Genomic DNA, 25,776 nt, shown 5'->3' on the forward strand with positions numbered 1-25,776 from the left:
AATAGTTGCAAATGTTATTCACAAGTCTTGCTATGACCAAACCTTTTAAAACAAGTTGGAGGTTCAAGTGAAAATAATGCACACATAGAAAATCATACACGAGGAAACCATAGAGATGAATTTACCCGATGTGTCTCTGTAAGTTACTTGATTTTTTTTTAATTATGTTTTGTTGGAAAGGATTATATATAGTTATGACTAAACTATGTTTATTACTTATGATTTAGGTTCCCGAAGGATGGACTATCACATCCTTGACAATTCAAGAAAAGTATATTTGTGGTGATATTTGTGGTGAAAGAGATGCTAAAAGTAAGGAATATTTGCTACCTAAGTAGTTATGATTATTAGGAAAATCATTTTATGCAATAGTAAAAGTACAAGAAACATTGCCCTATCTTATACCATCTCTATATTTATAGAACAAAATCTCTAGTTTGGAATAATTATTTGAAAATTTTAGGAAACATTTTTTTAATAACATGTAAATGATGTCATTTATATAAAAAAATATGATCTTATAGAAAAGAACGTGTAACAAACGAGAACGGGTAATTCAAACAATAAAAGTAATTATCTAAACTATTTCTAATCAAAAAACAAGATGAGATCACATAATTTGGATAATTAAATTTAATTTCAACTTTCAAATATAAAAATGGATAAGATACAAAAATATGTTGTATGTCGAGATAGTACGTAAAAGATATCTTAGTCTTAGTGGTTAATAGGTCATTGTGTATTATGTTGTTTATACAAAAATAAATATTTTTAAAAAGTTGACTATGCGATATATAATCAGTTACTTTGTGGTGCAGCGTAAGCTTGATAGAAACTCGATGTTTGTTGATTCAAAGAATACCAAACAAGGAGTTGTCTCGAAGATCGTTGATTCCGAAGAATAGCTGCTCAACGAGGGATCTTGATAATCGTTGATTCACAGAGAATGCCGATAACAAGGAAGATTAGAAGCTTGAAAAGCTCTAGGTTTTTATTCAATAAACGTATATCTCGATCTTTTACACAAAGGAGGCTTTAAATACTAAAGTCTCAAAGACAAAACCCTAAGCATAGCAAAAGGAAATAATCAAAGAGCAAACTTAAAGCCCAAGAAACAACATAAAGCCTAGATAATAAAGCACAGCCCACAAAAGAAATAAGAGATATAAAAGAGTCGAGATGCGCTGCATCACTTTGGAACGAGTACTTTGAAAATTTTGGATATTTCTGAAAACAATTAAATAGTTTTTTGAATAATTTCAACTAACTAAATAAAAGTAAGTATTTAACGGGGAATTCAGGTATCCTGTCTAATTTTTTTACTCAATTTCTATTAATAAATATCGTCTAACGAGTAATCATTTAAAAGACGGAATGGGAGGATACATGGAACAAGATGGAATGGAACAATAAGGATGGAACAGGAGGGGACATATTCCCCTTTCTAAAGTAGATATGTCTAGATTATATACGTACAATAATCCAAACTAAAACCAAACTGAAATCTGATATTTGGATTTAATACCAATATTGTACAAATACTTAATTTATGTATTTAAAATAATAAAATTCTAACATATTTTTACGAATTTAAATTTTATAGAAAAAAAAATATTTTGTCTGTGCTGTAGCATGGGTTACTACCTAGTGTTCAAATAAAATGAAACAAGTCTCTATGAAAACAATAAATTTTTATGTAAAGCAAAAATAAAATAAAACTTTGATTACTATCAGGGGGGTATTGGTTTAGGATTTCGAAAGAATTTTAATGACTTTGTGTTTTTAAAAATCTTGCTGATTTTTAAAATCATAGAAAATTAGAAAGTAAAAATGAAGGATTCTATAAGAGATTGTTTAGGAAGTTATTTTAAATCTTGCTGATTTGTGTTTCCTAATCTTGTAAAATCTTTCATAAAATCTTTCTATTTGATGAAAGAGTTTTCATGACTTTTGTTATGAAGGAAATGATATAAAATCCTAAACCAATAACACAAAATTTGAATTCATTAACAATCCAAGATTCTTTTGTTTTAATTGAATAACATAAAACTTTTAATGACTTTATAAAACTCTTAATCCAATAAGACTAGATTTATCAAGATTTTAGATAACTTTTTACAAATCCACAACCAATAACACCAAATTTTTTAAAGAGTTTTAAAAAGTCTTGATTGAATAACAACATATTTTACATAACTTTTAATGTCATTAAAATTCTTTCTAAATCCTAAACCAATATAATCCCCTCAAATAATTCATGTCAAATAGTTAGAATGAATTAAAAATATAATGAACTTTAATAACCAATAATAATGCACCATGTGTTCTAGTGGTCCCAAATTTTGTTTATTCAACATAGTTTAGTCCACATCAATTTTTTTTTTTTCATTTTTCAACACCTTCATTTATGAGTTTAACTATTGAATTAATGATTCAACACATCTATTGAATATAGTCAAAGAGTCTTACCATAAACTTCTATGTTCACTTTTACTATAAATTGCAACACAAAGTGAACATATTCATCATCAATCAATCTTATTTTCTCTACTTCTTCCAAAAGAAATAAAAATAAATAAAAGAGATGAAGTTTTTGGTTTCATTGATTATGTTCTCTCTTCTCTTGAATGGTTTTGCATTTGCTCAAACTCTCATTCAAGATTCTTGCAAGAAAGCAACCGTGATAGAACCGGGCTTGACATACAATTTCTGCGTCGATTCTCTTACACAAGATCCACAAAGCAAAACCGCAACCACCCTTGAAGGTTTGATCATAGCATCGACGAAGAACGCTGAAGCAGAAGCTATGAACGTTAAAGGAATTGTTGAACATATCCTCAAGGGCAAGGGATATGCAAGTATTGAAGCAGAGCTACGCCTCTGCGTCGAGTTTTATGGCGATGCTAAAGATTCATTACACACTGCTTTAGCGAGCGTTCGATCGCACGATTATAAAGAGGCTAATGTAAATTTTAGTATTGCTGAGGATGTACCAAGAAATTGCGAGGATGCTATCAAAGATAGAATACCGAAATCTCCCATTAGTAACGAGAACTATATTTTGTTTCAGAAGATTGTGATTCCTTCTGTTTTTGATTATATGCTAATATGAATTTGTCAAAGTTCTTTACCAATTAAACATCGATTAATGATTACCATGTAAAGTTGAGTGCAAAGAGACTTTATCATAATAGAAATAAAAATTTGCTTTACATGTTTGGGGTTTTTTTTTTCCAGCAACATTGACATATTGATTTTTCTTTTTGGTAACACATTGACATATTGATTTTAAAACGTAAAAAATAAGCTATTTTCTTGAAATTTAAACTTAATACGCGATTTTAATTAGATAAGATCTTATCCTACTATATTAATGAGAATTTGTTAGAAATGCCCTCTTTGACATACCCCTTTTCAAAAATACCTCTTTTTGAATATTTTCATTTTTGCCCTCTTTTACACAATTACCCTATGTTAAATTAATTTTTAGAATTTGTTTTTTTAGGTTTGGGTTCCAATTTACATTTAGGATATAATTTTTAAGTGTTAGGATTTAGTATTTGGGGTTTAGGATTTATAATTTTGTCATTTTATATATAAAAGGGTATTTTTGAAAATGGACACCATTAAAGGGTATTTTTAAAAAGTGACATAGAAAAATGGGTATTTTTGAAAAAGAAGTACAAAATTAAAAATAACCTTGAAAAGTGTAAAAATTTACATTCAATTGCCATTAGAGAAAGTTAAATAAAAGCTAAAACTGTTGAAGGTATAAACGATAATTATTAATAATCATCTTATTACTTATTATTAATCATTAATCAACCAAAATTAATCACCCAAAATCACGGGTTACATGGATAATTAATCGACTTAAATGGACTTAAATTAAAAACATGAACCAATTAATCGATCTAATCCCAAATCTTTGGCTAAAACTGTTGAGCGTATAAAAATAATTATTAATAATCATCTTATTATCTTATTACTTATTATTAAATACATTAACCAATACGCCATTTAGATTTTTTACACATTTTTAAAAAAATTAATTAATTTTGTTTGAGACATATCAACATTTTCTCCAAAAATTATAATACAATAATTTTACTTTATACAATAATTTAGTTATAACACAATAGTATAGCACGAAGAGTTTTTCATCAAAACAAAAAATTAATCAACCAACTTTTTTAATCACAAACTATTATAAATAATTTATTTAACAAATATATTATTACATATTTTTTAAAGACAAAATGTTCAGCCCGCGGTCTACTGCGGGTTAGTACCTAGTTTACTTTTTAATTCGTCAACCAATAAGGAATTATTATATAGGTTTGAATCTCAATAGTAACACTATATATGAAAATACAACTTACGAGCATAAAAATCATGTTACATATTTTGATTACAAAAGTATTATTTATTTGATTAGTTTTTCACTAAGATAATAGAAATAATACATGTCACATCTATCCTACTATTTTTGCAGCAGTTTTTGCTCAAAAATACTTTTTGAAAAGTTTTGATATTTAATGCATTGACTTTAATATTAGTTACCAAAACTTCAAAATTAATTATAGGTAAGATTTAAAAAAATAAAGAAATCTTTTTACCTCATTCAAATAATATATGATTCCCTTTCATTTTTTATTGGAATTTATATTTAAATTATTTTGAATTATTCTATAATACATTTAGTTTATAAAAATTGTTATTTTTCCTGCATATGATGTAATACAAAATTTTAAAAACAGACATATATTATTCAATAGATGAATAAAAATATACCGGTACAATATCCCACATCTTCTAAAAAAATTGGGCAATGTTCAGAGTCATAATATAAAATAAACCAAAATGATTCCGACTAAAAATGAGTAGAAAGCTTGATTTATCAGACATTCAAACTTTAAAAACTTTTATTTGGTTTATTTCGGTCTTTATTTTAAAGATTTTCAAAGGTTAAATATGAAAAATATTTAAAACTTTTAAAAAGTTAAATATGATAAATATTATACCATAGATACACAATAAATATTAAAATATAACAAAAGATGATATAGTATGAGTTAAAATATTTCGGGATGAGGTTATATAGCGGGACGGGTTTTATCGATATTTATATAAATTAAAAAATATCATTAATTCGGTGTTACAAGGGTAAAAGTGTAGGCCTAAGATTAATATCCGATATCCGCGGATATCCGTATTTGTATCCGAATCCATTCTGAAAAATGGATATCCGGGCAAACGGATACAGATACGGATAGTAAAACAGCAAATAAAACGGATACGAATACGAATACGAATAGTGCTAAATTTTAAAACGAACAACGGATATCCGTTTTTCCCCAAATATCCTTTATTATATACGGATAAGGATACGAATAATGCTAAATTTTAAAACAAATATTTGTTTTTTACGGATATCCGGTATCTATATACGGATATCTAGTATTTTTGTCCAAAATACACGGTATTTTATACAAAATACGCTGTATTTTAGTTCAAAATGCATAATTTTCTATTTCAAAAAATTAAACGGATATCCGCGGATAATCAAATTTTTAGTGGATATCCGGATAACGGATATCGGAAATTTTTGGATACAAATACGGATAATAAATCACGGATAAAACGGATACGGATATCTCAAAAAAGCGGATATCCGCTCTGTTAACAGGGCTAGGTAAAATATCATTTCATTATTTTGTTAACACTGTCGGTATTAGAGAATAGATATATCTGATTAAATTGATTAAAAATATTATGTAAAAAATAAATTATATTGCGGTATTATATGGTTTATTTAACAATTATTATATAATTATAGCATATTTAACCAACAAATACAACATATAATTTAAATATTTTAGTTATAAATAATTTTGCCCCGCGGTCCTAATCTAGTATATATATATATATAAAGTTAACTTTGCTCACTTCTCCTTCATCCACATTAACATCCACCTAATCAATTTTTTTTTCCATAAAATTTACTATTTTTAATATTCATTAATTGCATAATTCTTACTTATAATAAATAATAGTAAATATAAATAAAAAACGAATTAACTAAAATTAATTGAATTTTAAAATAGTGTAAATAATAATATAATTTTTTAGTAAAAATAAAAATAATAACTATCTAAAAATGAATTAAGTAAAATAAATGTAAAATTTTTAAATAGTAAAAATAATACTATAAATTTGTTTTAGTAACAATGTTATTTTTAAAATCATAACCAAAAAATGATTATATTCCAAAATTTAGAATGGGTTAATGAGTTTAAAAATGTAAGTAAGATTTTAATGCATGGTGGAGTAAAAAAAAGTTATGTAATTGTATTTTAAAAATCTAAACACGAAAATAAAATTGAAGTGAAACATTAGTTTCTAAGAAACATATACCATAACGATTTATCATCAAATTTTATTTATAAGAAAGAAAAGATTAATTACTTAACTTAATTTAAAAGTTTTTATCTAAAACTAAGATATTGTAACGGACACAATTTTTTTTGGGAAAACTATGAAAAAGAATTTTGAAAAAATAATCTATCTAAAGAAACAAAATCAATGGTCAGGAAATATAGAAAAAATGATATGTAAGCGGTTACAAAAAGTGGCATGTGATTTGTGTAGCATATCTCATAAGGTATATTATCAACTGGAGCAACAATTTTATAATTAACACATATGGTTGACAAAAAAAAATAAAAAATATAACATATATAACAAATATGATATATATATATATATATAATCAAATGCTTTTAACCCAAAACATTTGCAAAAACAATATATCTAAAGTACAATATGTTTTTTTTAGAAGACGAAGCTGGGTTGCATCACAAAATTAACATCTGCAAATAACATATGAGATTTTAGAAAAATATGTACTTTGGATTAGTGAATAGATATTCATTTGGGATTTAAACGTTTCATCATTTAAACATTCTTGACTTAGTTGAAAATTCTATTATGGCAGATGATGCATTAGGACAACCTAGTGACATAACACTAAAACTGTTCATGAAACTTTTTATATTCGCATTTAATGTAGGATATCGATATGTTTAAATGGTCTCTATAATTAGGTCAACGATCGACATTGACGTTAAAACTTTTAAAATTATGTTTTCATGGGATATGAATATGGAATGAACTCTTATAAAGATAAAACTATAAAAAGTCAGAAGATTGTCGACAATATTATAATCTTCAAATTATATTCATATTCAATGATTTTTACTGATAAAAAATTAATTAAAATCCCACGTAAAATCGTAAATAAATATAACAAAGAAATATTATCGTCAAAAATATATATGTTGTATATCACTGAGTAAAGTAAGTTTAGTATATATAGATTTATTCTCAAAAGTTGGAATAATTATATTTGAGCTCAACAATTTCTATTGATAAAAAATATTTAAAATTAAAATCTCCTACGTGTGCGGGTACAAATTCTAGTATTATATAATATGACAAAGTATTTTATCTAAATTCCGTATTAACTTTGCTCTCCATCCCCACTCCTATAAATGTCTTCTCAACTTATATAATAAGACGACTCAAGAGTCAAGAGAAAGCCTTGAAAGTGTAATAGTTATTACCATACATTTCCAATTTAATTCCACCAAAAATTATATAAACAAACAGCAATATGAAATCCATCTCAAATCTTCCTCATATAGGTTTCGATGCAAAGGTCATAAATCAGCAACCAAACAACATACCAATAGAATTCATATGGCCCGACAAAGAGCAACCCTCCACCGACGTCAAAGAGCTCCAAGTCCCTATCATCGACATCTCTAGTTTCCTCTCCGGCCAAGACAACCAGATCTTGGCGTCTCGAGCTTCTAGGCTCGTGTCCGAAGCTGCAAAGATGCACGGGTTCTTCATCGTCACAAACCATGGAGTTCACGAGGGGATTTTGTCACGTGCCTACAAGTGTATGGACATGTTTTTCAACTTGCCGGCTTCCGAGAAGCAGAAGGTGAAGAGGGAGTGGGGTGAGATCTCCGGTTATTCCGATAGCTTTGTCGGAAGATTCTACTCACAGCTTCCTTGGAAAGAAACGCTTTCGTTTAGGTTCTCCGCCGAGGAGAAGCTCAAGAATGGCACCGAAACTGTTAAAGATTACATCTCTAGGTCAATGGGTGACTTAAACGAAGAGTTTGGGTAATATATATTGAGTAATTAATGAGTATATATATTACTCCTTTTCTTAACAATAATAGACTAGTAGTATTGAGTAATTAATGAGTATATATATTACTCCTTTCATTATAAGTTTGGTTTAAAGTTTTCTTTAACACAAATTCAATATATTAAAAATTAAAGTTTTTGTTTTACTCCTTATTAATCAATAATGGGAGTACGTAGTGTCATACTATATTATAAAAAAATTTTGTTTTGAATTAATTTCAATTCAGATTTTTAAAAGATTCTCCTTCTATAATTTTTACATTTGCTTATTAATTACATATAGAAATTATAAAAAATATTAATAACGGCTATAGAAATTTTAATAGTTCTTTGTTTGTTACTTCTTAGTATGCATTATTTAAAAAAAAACTGATATTATAATGAGATAGATGGAGTATAGGTGGAGTGTAGGTTAAATTATAGTATTGGGTTTAAAGTAATTATTTTAAAACGACAAAAATATTGTGATGTCGAAAGGCACAAATCAAAGTAAGTGACAGTGATTTTTGTTTTCAGTGTATAATAGTTAATACATTAATGAGATTCCACGAGTATTCATGTATAGTACGAATGCATGATTGAGCCAAATAATAATAGACAACAAAAACTATTGGGATTATGCCATGCAGAACTGCATTTCAAGAATACGCAGAGGTGATGAACACTCTCTCGTTAAAGATCATGGAGTTTCTTGGAATAAGTCTAGGGATCGACAGACGCTATTTCAGAGAGTTTTACGAAGATAACGACTCAATACTCAGGCTGAATTATTATCCGCCGTACAAGCAGCCAAATCTAACATTAGGGACAGGTCCTCACAACGACCCAACCTCTCTAACCATACTTGATCAGGACCAAGTTGGTGGTCTTCAGGTTTTCGTGGAGAATCAATGGAGATCCATCGCTCCAAAGCCCAGATCATTCGTCGTTAACATCGGCGACACCTTCATGGTAAAACTAACTTTTTTCTTACATAGGGAACATGTATATACAAATTTGTCACAAACCAAAAAAAAATTTAAAATATATTATATACTGTAATATCTTGTTTTATATGACAATATGGTAGGGTATATACTGAAAACTTATCTAGATCACCTAAAGCATTCAACTTTTACGAAATATTATTTAAATAGATTCATATCTAGCTAAGCTTATTTGATCCAGAAAAGTTTCATGATGATGAGAGTAGTATATGTACCATGCGACTAAAGACAAAAAAAAAAACACATATTTAGTGTTAATATGTCGGTTGTCGTGGGATGGTGGGAGGGTTATATATTTGCGCATTTTCATGTGTATATTTTTTGGATATATAAATAGAAAGAAATCATATCCTATACCTTTAATAGATATTATATAGAACATATATATAGAGAACTGATATATATATATATATATCACTTTAGTGCATTTGGTTTGGGGATATTTCTGCTGAAACATCATTGGACATACTTGATTTTTAACTTACATGCAAGATCAACATCATCTTTGTCATCTTTAGTGTTTGAGATGTGGGTCGCAATAGATAGGATGATTGGAGCGTTACATGTATATAAAGATAACATACACACATAGAAGATATAATGTGGAAAGGTATCGACTGTAGAATCGAGTTATTAATAACCGTATAAAAATTTTCTCCCTGATAAAGAAACTTTGTAATAACGAATATTGACAATTTGTGTTTATTTTTAATTCCAAGTTTGTCTATGTATATACAGGCGTTGACGAATGGAATATACAAAAGTTGTTTGCACCGGGCTGTGGTGAACAGCGAGAGGGAAAGGAAGTCGATAGCATTTTTCTTATGTCCACAAAAGGACAAAGTGGTGGAGCCACCAAAGAAGCTACTAGAAGAGTTCGGTCAAAGAGTGTACCCTAACTTTACATGGTCCATGTTTCTTGAGTTCACGCAGAAGCAGTACAGATCTGACAAGAACACTCTTCAAGAGTTCTCAGAACGGCTTAAGAACAAACAGGTTGTCAGCAACAGTGTCATCTAAACCAAAAACAAAAAAAGTTGTCAGCAACAAACTTGTCGAACAAAGTTAGAAGAGAGCGAGAGAGAGTGATTAGAAAACAAATTAAAGGCTTTTGATTATTTTGTGTCAACGTGAATCATTTATTTAAACAATTCGTTTGATCATCCGGACCGGAAAACAAAGATTACATAAACAAAGTAATTAACAAAAACCAGACATATATACGAGCTTACAATCAGTCAAAATACAAATCCAATTTTGATCAAAAAGCTATCCACATTCATGCATATATTATATATATGCTTTAAATATCGAAAGACTCTTTAATGAAAATTTCTTAACTAAAATTTGTTATATTCGGACATAGGATCACACATCAGATACAAAAGATTAGACTCTACAGCTCAACGTCAACTAACCCCATTAAAAACCTATCAACATCGTTTCTTAATTTCCACTGGAACCACAACATCAATGCATGGTAATAAATTGAACACTTAATCTTGTACATATATCATCATCAAGAATTCTCCAGGACAAATAAACTAAGTTCATATATATAAACCTGATGTTGAGGCCGGGAAAACACCACCAGCTTACGGAATATCAGAAAAAAGCCCACGTTTGTCAGGTCTTCTCCAATCCAAATACGTACACACCTTTCTATTTTCGAGTTTATGTGGCCGTTCTCCTAATATAAATTGTTTTTATTGTCACCCATTGCAAAAATCACGTAAACACAATTAACATGCTCTACAAAGTTTCAAATTCAAACATCCTATTGGAGACAAAGAGTTGCACATTCGTAGCTATGCTGATACATCAAACCATAGATATTTTTAGGTCTTATCGTCTTTGAAGATAAGATTCTGACAGTCATTGACAATAAGTGGGAGATATCGTTACAGCAATACAAGACATGTCTAAGACCGTGACAAGAGAGCTAGAGAGCTGAGAAACAATCTTATACATTTATGTTGCATATACCCGCGGCACAAAGGCAGTGGCCCTAGGAGTTAACATAACTACGGACCCCTTTATGTTATGTTATATGTTCCTTCTGTGTTATCAAATTATATTTTCAAATATCAAAATTTTCATCCTTATATCAACTGATTTGATCAGTTTATTTAAAATGTACATTTTAGTAGTTTAGAAATAAAACAATATAACTTTATGTAGTTATTAAAATTAAACGTGCTTTAAGATCTAACCATCTCAGCTAAGTTATCGTTAGATTAGTTATACACCACTTTAACCATATCCTCGCAGTACACATTTCTAATGCATTTTTTTTTTTTTGCTAAGAACATTTCTAATGCATTGTATATGACCGGGTGTTTTGTATTAAAAGGGTAAAGACAAAGAGAAACATAATGTATATAGAACAAAAAGTATGGCCCATCTTAATAATTTTCTGTAATGACTCCACATGAACAGTAGTTGTTCATTCCGCCATATCTCCATTAAAGCTCGATAAATGTGTTTTTGTTTTCTTCTTAATTATAATGTGAGTACATGTAGCTAGTGTTATCATGAACAGTTTATTGAATAAAATATTAAGATGAAGCAATTATAAACTCTTTTAGTATAACTTGACTATAAACGTGCTCTTTTATCTTTCCCTTTCTTTATTATATAGTACTGCGCCATCGTGCTAGTGTTATCAATGAACAGTTCCATGAACAACCAACAAGTGGAAAAAAAGTATCTAAAGAAGTAACGTAACTAAAAAACTAAATTACAATTTTAAATCAATTTAAATAAAACTAGGTTCGGAGCCGCACGTACGTGCGGGGTTATGCTTATAAACTAATTTATTTTAGTAGTCATAATCAAACTCATACTAATTTAGATTTTAGTTTGACTTTTTTTGGTTTAGTTTATTAATGTTTGAAAATTTAAAATAATAATGGTTTCACCAATATTTTAAAATTCGGAACAACATAATGGTTGGACTGATAACAAACTAAATCAGACAAATGATTGGTTAGATTCTATTAAATTAGTGAGCTATCAAATCAAATATATAACCGCTAACAACGATGAAAACCCGTTTGAGACCAATGCAAATATTTAGGGGTAGACGTAATTCTCTTTCCGTTTTATCATGTTCCATCATGTCCTACACCCGTTCTCAAATTTCCGTTGCATAAAAGAAAACATTCTCAATATGGGACCAATTTGTATTTTCGATCAAAAACATACATTCTCAAACTCTCGTATAGAACAAACATAAATATAAATATAATTAATAGTATATTTATATCATATGTTATAATAAAAATATTACAAAATTAATTGACTTCTTTATTCTTATTACATATTATATGGTTCATTCTTAAAGATAAGTTATAAATGAGGAACATAGGCATGTATATTTTGGACATCCCGTGTCCATCGAATGTAAATTTTTGTTATATAATAATTTTTTTAATTATTATTCGTTTGAAAAATATTTATATTAGTCCAACGAATAAGAGATTAGGAAAAGAATATCCGTATTTAATTGTCAAAAAAAAAAAAAAGCTTCTACGGGATATCCATGTTTTCCATTTGATTATTTAATTTTTACAAAATTACTACAAAATTAATGGAAATTATACAAACTTTCTTTATATTTTTTTAAAAACATTATCTGTTTTTTTTATTATCCAAAAATAGCTGAATTCTACAAATTATATGTTCTTAAATTAACTCTTACCAAAATTATTAAGAATTTAAAATTTTAATGTTGCTATCTAAATTTTCTAATCTCATGTGGTATTTTTCGGGGTAGTCCTGTTTCTAAATTTTATAGACTTTTTAAAGATAATGATGACTTAAAAACAAATTTCAAGATACTCATGTTATAAAATTTTACGTATTGTTTGTTTTATTTTCCATATACATAATGCTTATAGTGTCATTTTAATAAAGACTGTTCACATCATATATTTGAAAAAATAAGAAAAATCTATAAAAAATCGATTTCTCTATTTATAGACTGGAAAGAGTCAGGCTAAACATTTTTTATTTTTACGTTTAAAACAACAAAAATCTATATAAAATTTTTAAAAATCTTATTTATTTTTTAGTTAATGCATATACAATATGTTAGAATCTATATGGATGATTAGATTTGGATAATGAATAAATTGTCTAGATTTTGCAAGTCCTATTAAACCGATGAGAGTATATGTATAAGGTTAGTTTTAGAAATAATCCCTAAATTTTAGATATTTGGGAAACTAATTACTGATTTATTTCAAGATTTCTTAAAATAAATCATCTGTTTAAATTAAAGTTAAATTATTTTCATATTACTATTAGAAATTAATTAGATACATTCGTTATGGAAATCTTGTTAAATGATAAGTTTTATTAATTGCAAAACTATCTTATTATTTTATAAAATTCTAATAACTATAAAATTCAAGGAATTGTTAATAGAAATAATTTTGTTTTTATTATAATATTTAAAATTTTCATTTTGTAATCTTATTGGCTGTAATTTTTTTATAGTGACGGTATGTCAAATATTTAAATTTATTATTTGTAATTAATATAATTTCATAAAATATAGGAATGTATCTTTTATAGTTAATATAGTTTCCTAAAATATTGGAAGAGTTAATCATTTATTTCTTTAGTAATTGTTACCATTTTTTTAAGGAAGTTTACTTATGAAAGAGTTAATCATTTATTCTTTTATAATTGTTACCATTGGTTTAGAGAAGTTTAATTTTTTTTTTTTAATTATATAGGTAAGTTGGTCTGTTTGACAACATGGATATATGTCATTTTTTTGTTTTTTTTTATCCTAAGTGTACTCCCCATTTAGTAGTATAGATAAATTAAGTGTACATAAAGATAGAAATGCATGTGATGGGCCATCAATTGGGCCTTAGTTTGTGGCGAGGTCTGACTTTAACCAAGTAACCTTCACGTGCTACGTCTTGGCTGACAGTGATGCGAAACAAACACAGTCGTACTGACAGTCGTCAACATTTATATGCCTTGGCCGACAAACCAAGAGACGTTTAACGTTTATGGGGCTGCTGGGGAACCTTAACGTTTATGTTGCTTGTTATTATTGTAAATTTCTAATCTTACTTTTTACAATTTTTTTATTGTGACTTTTTTATTTATTTATTAGTTAAATTTTTGATATATTAAGAATCAATCTCTTTTTCGGTTTTTTTTTTTTTTTTTTTTTAATTAAGGATTTTGAGAAAATCTTAGCAATGTTGTTAAAAAGTGACTGGTAGAACTTGATTTTTTAGTGATAAATTCTTATAATATGGGGTACTGAACATAGAATGATATGGGCCTAAATGTATTAGGCTCTTTGTTTTACTAATTTGTAATGTAATCATCAATTGGGCCTTTGATATTAAATTAATAAAGAAAACAAAAAAAACGGTTACGGAGCAGAGGAGGAGGAAGAAACGAAACTTCCGATGGAAAGAAACAGAGCTTTACGCTTAGAAGGATCCATGATCTCAGCACCGTGACCATCGTCGCCGTTAAATAGCTCCACCACTTCAACTCTCTTCTTCTTCATCAGCTTCGCCACATCTCTCTGCCAATCTACCATCGGATCTAGTTCTCCTCCAATCACCATCACTTTCCATCCCAACCGTCCAAATTTCTCCAGATTCTCAGATCCATCTCCCACCGTCGGATTCGAATACTCATGATCCCTATCAACGCCGACGGGAAGAGACAGATCCCACATTACGTCGGTGACTACGGGAGGGCAAACCTGGTCGTTCGCGAGCCTGATCTCAGATCCGCACCGCTCTTTCCCGCCGAAGAACGGGTGGTGCAGGATCAGTCCACGGATCTGTAACGGACTCAGATCGGAGACGGAATCGTCGGCGGATCTTAGCCCGACGTTGTAGGCCAAGTTCCCACCGGCGCTAGTTCCCATGAGGAACACGTTTGAGAGATCGGCGTGTGATTTGATCCACTCGTCGTCGGAGTTTTTGATCCACTCCAGCGCCTCCGTACCGTCTTCGTACGCCGCCGGTAATCTATGCTCCGGAGCTAAACGGTAAGAAGGAGAAACGACGATGGCGTTGAGATCACGCGCCATCTCGGAGCAGAATTCGTGGAAGCGTTGAAAGTCTACGCTGCACATGACGAATCCTCCGCCGTGGTAATAAACAACGACGGGGAGTTTCTGAGACGAAACGATGTCGTTGGTTACGGCGGAGGTGGGGACGTAGAGACGGAGCCACGTTGACTTTGAGTGGTTTAAGGGAAGATCTTTTGAAACGGCGGGGTTTTGAGGGGAGGGATCAGGTGTGGCTGCGGTGCATGGGAAGTTGCTGGGGAGACGAGTGATTGAACCATCTGGATTCTTTACCATGTTAAGATAAGCGTAAGGATCAGAGATTGGTGTTTGTTCCGACATTTTTTTTCTTCTTTTTTTTTTGGGAAGGTTCGGTCTTTTTGGATTTTAATGTGTGTTTTGTTGTACTTCGTATATGTTAGAACTCGAATATGCTAGTCTTTATATAATACTTACTACTAATTCGTGTGATAAATTGTTTTATAATTGAAGATCTTGCCTTTTATTTTTAATGAATTATACTAGTATCTCTTTGCATTTATAAGAACCACCAAAAAGAGAAAGAAGAATCTACAATGGTTAGCTGAGGCAAGTGGAGAAAGAAAAGATTTAAACCACACAACATAATGACAATGACAGTAGTATAAAGAGAAGTGCTCTTTGATTTTCTCTCTTTTCATATGCATTGAAACGAGAGACCAGTCTTGGTTTACAAGTCGCTAGCACATCTTTTTTCATATATGATGATCTAGAAGTTGCTGTTGACTTGTTGGCAAGGCCAAAACTAATTTTTACGTTTGACAAATTATTGAGTTGATTTAACACCATACATATTTCACTAGTGAATCGCTTTTTTTTTTCTTTCTTTTACAGTAATTACTAATCAGAAGCTAACTGATAGAAACTAAATAATAAGTAAAAGTTCACTTCACAAAGGAAAGATTGAAGACACGAAAATGATAGCAACATGAATATATTGTGAGGTATGAAGTAATAATTAATCATCATTATCACCCAAATTACACAAAATTGATAGGAGGATACAAGAGAGAGCCTCCTTAAGTTTGTTCAAAGCCAATAAAAAAAACATTCAAAAACACCTATAATGTAGAAGTCATCAGCGCAAGAAGATATATAGTAAAAAGACATTATAAGAGGAGAGTTTAGTTTTTATCAAAAGGAGACGTAGGGTTTGAGTTTTCAATATTTCTGGCCTCTACCACCTACCTCCTCCTCTACCGCCACCTCTTCCTCCTCTGCCGCCACCACTGCCGAACCGGTTTCCACCACCTCTTCCCCCACCACTGCCGAACCGGCTTCCACCGCGACCAAATCTTCTTTGTGGCAATGGTTCTCTCTCCTGAAGTTTAGGCATCTCCTTAACCACTTCCAAGCTCATACTTCCAGCATTCTTTTGTCCAGCTGCAAGGAATAAGTCTAGATCCGATTGCACAACGTCAAACACTGCTCCGCTTTTATCTGCTGTTAGACTCAACCCTTCAATCCGCTCCACCTTGTCTTCTGGTAAAACTCTTCTTAGCATTCCATAAACATATCTGTTGCAATAAATCATTTTAGTACTTAGCTTTTGATGTTAACAAAGACTACAAAAGCAGAGTATAGGGAGAAAGAGGAACTTACGACGGCGAGTATATTTCCCTTCCTGCTTCAAGATGTAGTGTTACATGGTTCTCCATTGATGTAAGAAGTGACCTTTTCTTAATCTCAGTGAAGCCCTGTAGTGATCAGAAACTAAGTACTTGTTTTGATTGAGAAAAACAAAACATTTTAAAAGGAAATTTTTCAAGGAGACTTACCGCTGTTTTTGCAAGAGCTTTTGCGAGGAGTACTTCAGCTGATAAACCAGAACTTTCTAATAAATTCTTCGCAGCTTCCAAGAATGCAGGAACCACACTGCATTTAAATGTATTCTTAGGTAAATATACCATTTCCCAGTTATTAATTAGATTTTATAGAACATGGAGGTGCAACTGTAAGCATACCTGTCGCAAACTTGTTTAATTTTCTCAGCAGCATCCATACCACCAGCTCGGGCAATATCATCAGGCTGAGGTGCAGACAAGTACTCAAATTTTATACCTGCTTCTTTTTCGATCCTGGATATACTTGACTTTCTAGATTCGTAAAGTGTAACTGCAACTCCAGTGTTGCCTGCAACAAAAAGAAAATAAAGATTATAATAACATCAAGCAAACCTTACTCATTAATCTAGGAACTGCACAAATATGATAAAGTCGTCCAAATAATGTCTATGCTTTTACCTGCTCTTCCTGTTCGGCCTGAACGATGAATATATGATTCAACATCACGTGGAGGCTCACACTGCAACACATTTAAACAAAAGGCATGACATTAGAACACCAACAAGGCATTAAACCATAATGATTAGTACGTGCGGGCTGCCACTAACCTGTATAATTAACTGCACATCATTGATATCTAGACCACGAGCAGCAACGTTAGTAGCCACCAATGTCGAAAACTTGCCCTTCCTAAATCCAGCAAGAGTAACCTATAATCACAGGACTCATAGTTAGCAGGCTGATACTCCAATGTTTGAGCAATTCAACCGGATAAGAAGAAAGATCATATTCTCCCCCACTTAAAATTCACATATGCAAGAAAGCTTAAAATAAAATTTAATAATATACCTCGCGTTGTGATTGCTGTATGTCTCCATGCAAAGTTCTTGACCCAGCCAACAAACCAGAAAGCTCGTTCGCTTCCTCTTTTTTCTCAGCAAAAATAATGGTTTGGCCTCCACTAGATTGTGATAACAAAATTGGTTAAGAGTCTTGAGCACTTTCACTCGAGACGAATAAAGGTTATGAAAAAGCAGTAACATAGTTGAAGAGCTAAAGGATACCTGCTATAGCAACTGATAATATCAGGAATCAACCGAGGCATGGCTGCCTTATTACAGGGAATAGCAATGTGTCGTACACTATTACTGGCCTTCATTTTATCATTACCAACAAGATCAATAGTCTTCAGGTCTTTTTTAAGAAACTTGCGAGAGATCTGGTAGGAACAAGAAAGGTCTCAGCCACAAATAGAGAGAAAAGGAACAGAAAAACAAAATAAATGAAGCTTAACCAATGAAAAATAGTAAGGGGAAATATTTGAAAGGGACGCACACTTTGAACCCATTGTGGGAGAGTAGCACTGAAGAGAAGAGTCTGGACTTTAGTAGCATCTTCCACTTTCCCTGAAGTTATGGAAAGAAGATATAAGACACTATGAATAAGCTTTATATCAAGAAAAACAAAAACCACATTCCATACCTAATATAAATTCAACATCCTCAACAAACCCCATCCTCAACATTTCATCAGCTTCATCAAGCACACGGAATTGTAGATAGCTCAGATCAATTTTTTCGGTATTAATAAAGTCCTGCAATGAATGTCAACTACAAGGTCAACAGATCAACGATGATTTGAATCCAGGGGCAACCAAGAGAGAGAGACGTACCTTAACACGACCAGGGGTTCCAACCACAATGTCAACACCTTTCCTTAAACTATTCTGCTGGAAAGAATAACCTTCACCTCCATAGACACAGCAAGAAGTTAACCCAAGTGCTAATCCGTATGTTTCAAAGTCAGCATTCACCTAACAAAGAAAACGATACCATCAGTAAAAAAACCTAGAGAGCCTAAAAAAATCGTAACAACAAGCTAACAAATCTTTACCTGCTTGGCCAATTCTCTGGTTGGTAAAAGGACCAAAACACTTGGTGGCCTCCCATACCCATTCTTCTTTTTACTTTTCGCAGGTCCATTGATCAATGATTCCAATATAGGCAACACAAAGGCCAGTGTTTTACCCTGCATCACACCATATGTAATCAACAAAAAGCCCCTAACTTTAAAAATCTCACTCCAAACAGACAATACATTCACAATACATTAATAATACTAAACCTTCCACATATAAATCCAAAGCACCGAACTTGAGTAATTACATAGAACAAAGAAGCATTATTACCTGACCAGTACGAGCACGTCCAACTAAATCAGCACCATCGAGAACCATATCAAAGGTTGTAGCTTGAATAGGGAAAAGAGCTTCAATACCATTCTTCTTAAGCATCTCCCTCAACGGAGCAGAGATCCTAAACTTGGAAACAGCGTTAGGGTTATCAACCTCAACATCTTCAATACCCAACTTAACCTTTTTGCTGCTCTTCTTCTTCTTCTTCTTCTCAGAGCTAGAATCGCTCTTCCCTTCTTCTTCTTCCTCCTCCGACTCCGCAGCCTTACGTTTCTTGTCCTTCCTCTTACTCTTCTTCTTCTCCGAATCTTCTTCATCAGAAGATGAAAACTTCAGCTTTGCCTCCTTCTTCCCCTTCTTAGAGTCAAGCTCTGGGGTTTCCAATGCTATCTTCTTCTTCATCTTCTTCTCCTCTTTCTTGTCGGATAAGATTAGTGAAGGCATTTAGGGTTTTTAATTTGGGGAGGTTCGAAGAATATTTGAGAAGCGAATCGAATCTCTCCTGCTTTTAAAGAGATTGAGGCGATTGAAAGAACGGAAGCAGGCAGAGAGACGAAGAGGAAGAAAAATGTTTAGGGTTTACGCGACTATTTATAGTTTCTAGGTTTTGGAGGCTCCTTTGTTCCAAAACCCTAGTTAACGCCTTTTTAACTGTGCAATCTGGTCCGTTGATGAGTTTTATTTTGCTTTGCCGTTTTTATATTTTGGAAGGACAATGCGTGTCGTTGTTGTGTCCCCTTGTCAACTAGGTCATAGAAGACGCAAAATATCTTCTTTCTTTTTTGTTTAATTTTAAGACTCAAAAAAAAATGTATATTAATAATATCACTTTCGATAAAAATGGTAAGTTGCTAATTTTGTGACCCAAAAACAAATCCCCTATATATTAATAGAGAAGCACTGAGAAAAACCTGATGTGTCACCGCGAGAGAGCTCATGACACTTTCTAATTAATTACAGCTCTATGTCATTGTATTTATTTTTTAAACAATTAACAGAATAATAATTAGATATGTTATCATTTCTCACACAAATTTGATTGTAAGGCAAAATTTCACTAAAATTTACTTACAAATATATAAGTCAAAATTATATTAATTTTTTAAAATTAATATAAATATTGATTTCTTAAAATCAATAAAAGTAAAATATTCTAAAAGGGCTATAAAAACATATCAATTAATATAAAGTTATTAAAAATAAAGAATATATAACTTATTAACAAAATCATATAAAAACAAAATGATATTTTTATGTTAGTATTATTATCATAATAATTTAAATAACAAGCTTTCAATAGTTATTATAATTGATTATAAAAAGAAGTATATTACCCATGAATTATCTCCAACTCATTAAAAAACTTAATTTCCAATAAATATATATATATATTCATAAATAAATATAAAAATGACAAAAAATTAGGGGATATCATGATGTGTGATTATTTATATATATATCTAAGTCTGTAAACTAATTAAACATTTAGTGTGATTATTCATTAAAAATGGAAATATTGATAACCGAATAAGAATATATGTTCTAATTGTATATTCATCTATGTGCTATTAAAAAGGAATGAGACAATAATCCTTATCATAATAAATAAACTTAGTAACAAAAAAAATCATAATATATTTAAAATAAGTGATTAGTAGAATATGCAAAATTGTTATAGTTACTTGATAAATCATAAATAAAAATTTGATTTTTAAAACACACAAAAATATATATTGCCATAAATTTTAACATTTTATAAATATTTCTTTACCATGTTCACATATTTCACGGGAAAATGTATTCTTACACGAATACATTGATTTTGGAATTTCATTAATTTTTCATAATGTTTTTTTGGTAATAATCCGTCATTTATAGAAAATATTAACAAACCGACTAACTCAAATAATTTAAATAGCCTAATCAAAAATATTAAATCAATAAATTAGATTATCTTCAGAAAATTTAGTTTAGAATCTGATTGTTACAAACATATAATAAAATTAAATAATTAAACTACAGAGTAATTTAGTATATGTTGTTATGGTTACATAAGAAACATGCAAAATTGTTGTGATTACAAGATAAAGCATAAGAAGATATGAATTTGATTTTTAAATCACACAAGACATATTGCAATAAACAGTAACATTTTATCAATACTTTCTCTACCATAAAACCTCTTACACATTCAAAGATTTCACGGGTAAAATATATTTTTTATACAAAAAACGCAGCTTTAAATAAATAAATAAAAAACTTTAATTACATATTATGTTTGATACAAACAGATATTGGTTCTAGGATAATAATTTTACTTATAATAATTTTCTTTAAATCGATTTGTCCCGCACATGGTGCGGGTTGTTACCTAGTGTTGTTTTATTCACAACAACGTGGTTTAAAACGGAATCTTAAACATAGAGTTTGATGTCGGTCTGCACATACCCAAATACCCAATCCGAATCCAGTCCAAAAAATTAGGTTCGGGTTGGATACGAATTTACTTATAAACTCTATTAGATTTTATTTTCCAATATATATGGATTCGGGTTAGGATCGAATAATAGCCGGTATCAGTTCGGGTACCATCCAACCCGAACATATAAACATATTTATAATATTTAGCATTAATATAATTTAATTTACCAAAATTATAATTTTTTGAATATTTTAATTAATTTTATATCTAAATATCAAAAAATAATCAAATTATTTAAAATAATTTGTTACATAAGTCAAAATTTAGCAAAATTTATTAAAATTTAATAATTAAAAAAAAAAAAATTTTGGTGCTCGATAGTTCGGATAGTAATCAGTTTCTGAAATTTGTAAACCCAACCCGATAATACCCAAACCGAACCCATATATCAAAATACCAAATGAATTCTATTTTTCTAAACCTGTTTATCCGAAGAGGTTACCCGAATGCCCAATCCTAGTCGTGTCTTTGATGGATGGGTTGTCACAAATTTCTAATGGATACACACACTTCTCATATAATCTACACACTCTGTAATTAGGAGTAGTAAACTTCATCGTAGCTTTTAATGGTTAATACATGATCTGAGACCCAAGAACGGTACACATTTTATTTATTCTTCACAAGTCCTAAATTATGTTCATACAAAAACCCGACAGTGAAAAAAAAACCGAAACCATAACACAACAGCTTACAAGAGCAATGTTGTACCGGCGAGAATAAACCCTAAGAGTATGATAACGATCCTTCTGAGACCAAAGGCTAAGACATTAGAATCCGAGGCGCTATTGCAGTAGTTGAAACCATACCATACACTCTCAGGGACGTGCGTGTTATATGAGAAGGTGACAGCTTTGGAGCCATGGCTATATATCTTTACACTCTCTGGAATCCAACCATCTGGACCTGACCTGTAGAGATACACATAGCATATCTGGTATGTGCATGGTCCGTTTATCTCAAATGTATCTGATGAACATTGCTCAAACGTTTTTGTAGATGGATCGTCAAGCCTTGGTGCATATATCTGATCACAAGAAAACAAAACTCCAGCTATGAATTTCATCGAACCAAAGCTAAAAACTGAGCATCCTAACGGTTTATTAGTGACAGATACAATAAGAAATTAGAGACAAGATACAACCAAAACCAATCCATTGACACTTTCATCTCTATACTACTCTAAAACTCCACATAAACGATCAATTTGGCATCGATATTTTGGTAGCCCTGTGTGTAAAACACGAAGCTGTACACCAAATAAGCCAGAGCAATAGAAGAATTTGACAATTTTGGTTGTTAGGTGTCTTCCATACCAGTGATAATGTTATGCATATATAGAACTGACCTGAGCATACTAGAAAAAATCTAAAGAAACCAAAGATGAGCACAAAATCTGAGTATGTCCACTATAACTAAGCTCAATTACAAAGAATTTAGATCAACCACTTGTACTCAAACTAACTTAGCTTCTGGGATGAAACATTTCAAATTGGAACCCTAAAAATCAAAAGTCATACCAAATTCAAAATCAAATGTTCTGAAGCGGGAAAGAACCTAACCTGGTTCCCATATCCATCGCCGAAAGCGACGCTGATCTGATCTCGCGTGTACCTAGTCGATGAACAGCTCGTGGAAATTATCACTGTGTACGAACAAGTATTCCCCAATCTCTGCATCATCGATGGGAATTTAAAACCATAGAGGGAGAATCATAAGTTTCTCGAGAAAAACCGTACAGAAGAAGACGGGAAAAAAAAAATTATCCGGAGGAGAGTTCAAAAGGGGAAAAAGAGAACGAACCTGGATGAGGCTGACATTGAAAGATTCAGCGACGTGAGGCTCTAATTCGTTTGATTTGGCAACAGAGATGGATATAAGGAAGACGAAGCAGAGGAGAGTGAAGAAGAGTCGTACCGACGCCATTTTCGTGCTTCCCAGAAATTTGCTTCGCAGATACAAAACGAAAGAGAGAAATCGAGAAGATAAAGTATCGAACCAGTTTGAGCTGAACCGGAATAGACCGGATCAAAATTCGATTTCGGTATACGAATCGAATTAAAATGGCCACGCTCCCAAATTTACTGGCCACACATCTCTCAATGTGACAATGTCTGTCATTAGGTAAGACCGTCATTAAGAGTAGAAAAGGTAATTAATGTTTTTGTGTATTAGATAGGTAAATACTGTATCTAGGTTATGTCTTAATCAAGATACCAATTTAAGCTTTGATAAAATAAATTTACATTTCAAAACCATACTTGCAAACTGACAGATAAATTTATAACTTTTTACTATTATACAATAACTTGTCAACGCTAACACTAGAATTAACTCATTAAGTATAGAAAGATTTGAATTTCAAGAGTGCGTACGTGCTCATTAAATTGGTAATTTGGTACACAGATGACGTTATCAATTTGTATTTTCGTGGAACATTTTACTTGTATGTTAATTAGCGTAATCTCACATTCAACAAGAAAGTCGTAATATATCACATACTAAAACACATGATGGCGAGTTCATATGGAATACTTAAATATAATTCTAAGTTAGAGAGTCTCTCTACTAACTCATACATTATTTTTGAAGAGACTAACTCATACATTTAACTAATAATGTGTCCACAATATCCAACTACAAAGGTATTGCACCACACTCGTTAGTTATTGAGCAAACTCTTAACTAAAATAACTCACACAGCCACGGCCGCAAAGGCAAACACAATCGTAGCAAACGCAAGAACCAAACAATCACCACCTCTACGTCCAGAGGCAGCAGATGGCCGTGGTGGCGGTGGCGGGATAGAAGGTGGTCCCGGAGGAAAAGAAGGCGGTGGGACGGTGGGGGGAAACGGTGGCCAACTGGTGGTGTTGCAGTTGTTGTTGCCGGACCAAATGTTCTCAGGGACGTTTTTATTGAAATCGAATTTCACGGACTTGGAACCTTCCTTGTATATCTCGATGGTTTCAGGGATCCAGCCGTCGGGACCAGAACGGTAGATGTAGACGGAGCAGATAGTGTTGAGACATGCACCTTTTATTTCGAATGTGTCCGAAGAGCATTTCTCAAAACCTCCTCGTCCTCCACTTAGCGGTTCGTTTAGCCTCGGTGCGACCACCTAGTAGCAATATTAACACAAACTGTTACACTAGAGCTCATGGTTTCCAAATATATAATCTTAAATAAGAATTCACATCATCATGGTTTAGTTCAGATTTTGGTTTTTTCTTTTCTTTTTCTTTTTTTCTTTTTTGGTTTATCCGATTCCGATTTAACACACTTCTTACATGGATCCGTTGCATCAACTAAGCTTGAATATAGTAGTTTAAAGATCTTTAACCAAAAAAAGAAAAAAAGAGTTTTAAATTAATATAAAATAACCGACAAAAAGGAAAAGAAAGCAAATTCTAAGGTGTTTTGTTTTGTTATGGTAATGAAAATCCTAAGGCTTGTCGTAATTTGTAGAGACAAACCTGGTTGCCGTTGGCGTCACCTAAAGCGATAGTTATCTGATCCTTAGACCAATCAGGAGATAAACAGCTTGTAGTGACAATCACAGTGTAAGGGCAGCTCTCTTCTTCATGAAGTTTAAGAGAGATCAATGGCTGATCATCAGTTAGGGAGAGAACGGAAGTATTGAAGCAGAGGACAAGGAGAAGGAAGATGGGTGAGAGAGAGAAAAACTTCATTGTTGTCTTCTTGAGAGTGAGAGTTAAAAAGAGAACTTGAGAAGTTGTTATATAGATGACTAATGTTACCTTCTTACTTAAAACATTTACACTTGGCACAACACAACCCACGAACGGAGTATATAGAGCCACGTAACCAACAAGCAAAATATCTTTACTGAAAAAGTGATAGTTTGTGGACTCTTTTCTTTAGTATTACTATTACATTTGAGTTATGAGTATATGTATATTGGTATTATTCTTGAAACATAGATTATAATTATATATTATTTTTTTTGTCAAAGGATTATAATTATATATTATACACCAACTATCCTT

The 25,776-nt window shown here is 31.4% G+C and overlaps 4 protein-coding genes and 2 pseudogenes across 4 annotated transcripts; 2 read left to right on the top strand and 4 right to left on the bottom strand.

The window, feature by feature from the left end:
• Positions 1-2,522: 2,522 nt before the first annotated feature.
• Positions 2,523-3,214, top strand: LOC104756982 (pectinesterase inhibitor 12 pseudogene; annotated as a pseudogene).
• A 4,399-nt stretch (positions 3,215-7,613) lies between these two features.
• LOC104756983 (gibberellin 20 oxidase 3 pseudogene) lies at positions 7,614-10,229 on the top strand (annotated as a pseudogene).
• A 4,122-nt stretch (positions 10,230-14,351) lies between these two features.
• Positions 14,352-15,802, bottom strand: LOC104739634 (carboxylesterase 20). Its single transcript, XM_010460062.3, has one exon. It carries the CDS (start codon positions 15,607-15,609, stop codon positions 14,614-14,616), a length of 996 nt encoding a protein of 331 aa, XP_010458364.1. The 5' UTR covers positions 15,610-15,802; the 3' UTR covers positions 14,352-14,613.
• Positions 15,803-16,253: 451 nt separating this feature from the next.
• Positions 16,254-20,072, bottom strand: LOC104739641 (DEAD-box ATP-dependent RNA helicase 7). The gene is made up of 13 exons (XM_087473068.1): positions 19,279-20,072; positions 18,984-19,118; positions 18,763-18,903; positions 18,573-18,684; positions 18,426-18,496; positions 18,155-18,309; positions 17,940-18,051; positions 17,699-17,800; positions 17,550-17,610; positions 17,271-17,439; positions 17,085-17,181; positions 16,909-17,003; positions 16,254-16,823 (listed from the first exon to the last, which is right to left on the bottom strand). The coding sequence occupies exons 1-13, from the start codon at positions 19,726-19,728 to the stop codon at positions 16,484-16,486; spliced, it is 2,040 nt and encodes a 679-aa protein (XP_087329194.1). The 5' UTR covers positions 19,729-20,072; the 3' UTR covers positions 16,254-16,483.
• Positions 20,073-22,351: 2,279 nt separating this feature from the next.
• On the bottom strand, positions 22,352-23,875 carry LOC104739656 (embryo-specific protein ATS3B-like). Its single transcript, XM_010460092.3, has 3 exons — positions 23,570-23,875; positions 23,329-23,439; positions 22,352-22,793 (listed from the first exon to the last, which is right to left on the bottom strand). The coding sequence occupies exons 1-3, from the start codon at positions 23,690-23,692 to the stop codon at positions 22,458-22,460; spliced, it is 570 nt and encodes a 189-aa protein (XP_010458394.1). The 5' UTR covers positions 23,693-23,875; the 3' UTR covers positions 22,352-22,457.
• Positions 23,876-24,237: 362 nt separating this feature from the next.
• Positions 24,238-25,547, bottom strand: LOC104739666 (embryo-specific protein ATS3). Its single transcript, XM_010460103.3, has 2 exons — positions 25,243-25,547; positions 24,238-24,887 (listed from the first exon to the last, which is right to left on the bottom strand). Exons 1-2 carry the CDS (start codon positions 25,456-25,458, stop codon positions 24,462-24,464), a joined length of 642 nt encoding a protein of 213 aa, XP_010458405.1. The 5' UTR covers positions 25,459-25,547; the 3' UTR covers positions 24,238-24,461.
• Between the last annotated feature and the right edge of the window lie 229 nt (positions 25,548-25,776).

Source organism: Camelina sativa, chromosome 2 (assembly GCF_030686135.1).
Source record: "Camelina sativa cultivar CO46 ecotype springtype chromosome 2, ASM3068613v1".
NCBI lineage: Eukaryota > Viridiplantae > Streptophyta > Magnoliopsida > Brassicales > Brassicaceae > Camelina > Camelina sativa.